Source organism: Mandrillus leucophaeus, unplaced genomic scaffold (assembly GCF_000951045.1).
Source record: "Mandrillus leucophaeus isolate KB7577 unplaced genomic scaffold, Mleu.le_1.0 Scaffold429, whole genome shotgun sequence".
NCBI classification, from domain to species: Eukaryota; Metazoa; Chordata; class Mammalia; order Primates; family Cercopithecidae; genus Mandrillus; species Mandrillus leucophaeus.
Window position 1 is genome coordinate 578,616 of NW_012104576.1, and position 2,773 is coordinate 581,388.

Consider the following 2,773-nt stretch of genomic DNA (forward strand, 5'->3'; position numbering starts at 1 on the left):
ATGATCCGCCCACCTCGGCCTCCCAAAGTGCTGGGATTACAGGTGTGAGCCACCGCGTCCGGCTGCAAATGTTCTTTAGAAGACTGTATGTCAAGACAGATCAGACTCAACTGGAAGAGATGTACTGTATAAGCCACCTGCCTGTCATTCCTCCTGGTCGTTCAATAACGTGTCACCCACCTACCCCCCAAACCAAAAAACACCAAGGCCTTGGTTAACGATCTTCGGTTTCATGAGCAAAGACCAGCAGTGTCCTTCTGGGGGTTCTCAGGCCCTCCAGTCCAGCCTTTAGTCCTCCCCCAGCCCCTGCCCTGCCCAGCCCAGCCCCTCAAAGCACTCACTAGGCGGCTGAGTCGTTGAGCTGGTATTCCCTTGAGCGGCCAAAGCAGGCCTGCACACCATGGTCAGCCCAGAGCCTCCGGATGACGCCGGACAGGTCATCGGGGAGCACGCCTTGCTCCTCGGCGGTGCAGGACAGTGCAAATAGCTGCCTGGCGTCGTCCTGGGCACAGCGGCGGGTGGTCAGGCAGTTGAAGGAATGTACCCCCACCCTGCCAGAGGCAGGGAAACCTCTGGAATGGGGCCCAGGCTAGGGTATTCTTGGATTCCCTAGGATGAGACTTGCCCTAAAACCTTTTTTTTTTCTTTTTTCTGCAATGGAGTCTAGCTCTGTCACCAAGTCTAGAATGCAGTGGGGCGGTCTTGGCTCACTGCATCCTCCACTTTCTGGGTTCAAGCGATTCTCCTGCTTCAGCCTCCCAAGTAGGTGGGACTACAGGCACGTGCCACCATGATCGGCTAATCTTTGTATTTTCGGTAGAGATGGGGTTTCACCATGTTGGCCAGGCTGGTCTTGAACTCCTGACCTCAGGTGATCCACCTGCGTCAGCCTCCCAAAGTGCTGGGATTACAGGCATAAGCCACCACACCCAGCCACCCTGAAACCTTTTGGGAGGTGGGAGAGGGTGGGGCGGAGGGCACATACCGCTCTGGAGGGGTCGGCAAAGTCGATCTGCAGGTTGCCCATGGCTTTGACAATGGCCATGATGGACTGGATGGTGTTGCTGTAAACAACCGCCCGGTACTGCCGGCATTCCTCCTCGGAGTAGCCATCCTCGTGGATGATCCTGATAGCCAGGGACCAGGAAGGTTAGTGTCCCCAGGGCACTGGGAGTTCCCACAGCTGCCTGGGGCTGCTGGGACCTGCTTCAGAGAAGAAAAAACTGCCCCTGACCCACTGGGACCTGAGGATAAGTGACTGCCTCTGAGAAGGTTCTGGGCCTGGCTAAGACTGGCTGGGCCTGTAGTCGGGGGCAGTACAGGCCCAGAGGATGAAGAGGGGAAGTTGGAGTTTGGGCACTGCCTCTGGGATACAGCACTTACTTCATCTGCTTGACGATGGTGCTCTTCCCTGACTCCCCAGCACCTGGAACAGAGGGCACAGGTGGTCAGGGGGCAGGCCCAGAGGGGCTCCACAGGCACAGAACAAATGCCCAGACACCTGTAGCCCAGGAGGCAGAACTAACCATCCTACCAGCTGCACCGTGAGATGGAGGCAGCTGGGCCTGGTGGGCAGTTGAGCTACCAGGAATGCAGCTGGCAGGGCCACAGTGGTCAAGGTAACCTAGAGCACCTGTGCCCCATGGCGGACTCTCTGCAGGCCTTTGCCTCCCACAAGCTCTGCTGCCCACCATGGCTCCCCATTGTCCTGGTTGAGTTCAGGGGTCTTGGCTGGAGACTTGGCCAGACCTGAAGGAGTCAACCTGTTCTCACATACATAGGCTCACCAACCTGTGCAGCTGGTGCATGCCAATACGGTACCCTGGGCAGAGCTGGCAGGAAGATGCCCTGCATACTCCATCCAACAGGGTAGCAGCCCTTCTTCTCCCCACACTCTGAGCCTTAGCAATCAGGGCCCTAAGCAGGAGCACAGCGTCACACTTCAGCTTTCTGGACGTGGCCCAATGCCCCGCCCTCTGCTCACGGCACCCAAGTCTGCCCTGAGCAGATGGAGGCTAGAAGGCTAGAATCTGGGAGACCTACAGTTTAACACAGAAACGTACTGACTCATGAATCTGGGAGACCTGCGATGTATTTCACACACCCACACCCACACACGCCCATACTGACTCAAGCTTTTCCCTGGCCTGGTACACCCCGGCCCATATTTCTCCTTAGCTGATACTGAGATTTGCTGCATTCTCTCGTGTTAGTCACAGAAGATATTGTTTCTGTTCCCATTCTACAGACAAGGACATTGAGGCTCAGAAAAATAAAATATTGATCTAAGATAATGTAGCCAGGACTCAGAAGGGCAAGAGGATGGAGGGAACCCATGATGCCAGGTCCACCCTGCCATTCTCAAAATGTGGCTAAGACCCTGCAGGACAATGCCCTGGGGAGGGGTTTAAAAGAGCAGATTCCACCGGCGCGGTGGCTCACGCCTGTAATCCCAGCACTTTGGGAGGCCGAGGCAGGTGGATCACCTGAAGTCAGTAGTTCGAAACCAGCCTGGCCAACATGTCAAAACCCCATCTCTACTAAAAATAACAAAAACTAGCTGGGCATGGTGGCGGGTGCCTGTAATCCCAGAGGCTCGGGAGGATGAGGCAGAAGAATCGCTTGAACCTGGGAGGTGGAGATTGCAGTGAGTCGAGATCATGCCATTGCACTCCAGCCTCGGCAACAAGAGCGAAACTTGGTCTTTAAAAAAAAAAAAAAAAAAAAGGCCGGGCACGGTGGCTCAAGCCTGTAATCCCAGCACTTTGGGAGG

General features: G+C 55.7%; 1 protein-coding gene across 4 annotated transcripts in view; it reads right to left on the reverse strand.

The window, feature by feature from the left end:
* GNAI2 (guanine nucleotide binding protein (G protein), alpha inhibiting activity polypeptide 2) overlaps positions 1-2,773 on the reverse strand; it is a 29,592-nt gene that overhangs the window by 6,334 nt on the left and 20,485 nt on the right. For 3 of the 4 annotated variants that reach the window (XM_011993290.1, XM_011993287.1, XM_011993289.1), the window contains exons 2-4: positions 1,384-1,426; positions 986-1,127; positions 342-502 (exon numbers count right to left, since the gene is read on the reverse strand). In XM_011993290.1, the coding sequence (XP_011848680.1) occupies positions 342-502; positions 986-1,127; positions 1,384-1,388 (308 nt within the window). In that variant the 5' untranslated portion in view covers positions 1,389-1,426. The remainder of the gene's footprint in view (positions 1-341; positions 503-985; positions 1,128-1,383; positions 1,427-2,773) is intronic. The other variant, XM_011993291.1, reaches the window with a different exon arrangement.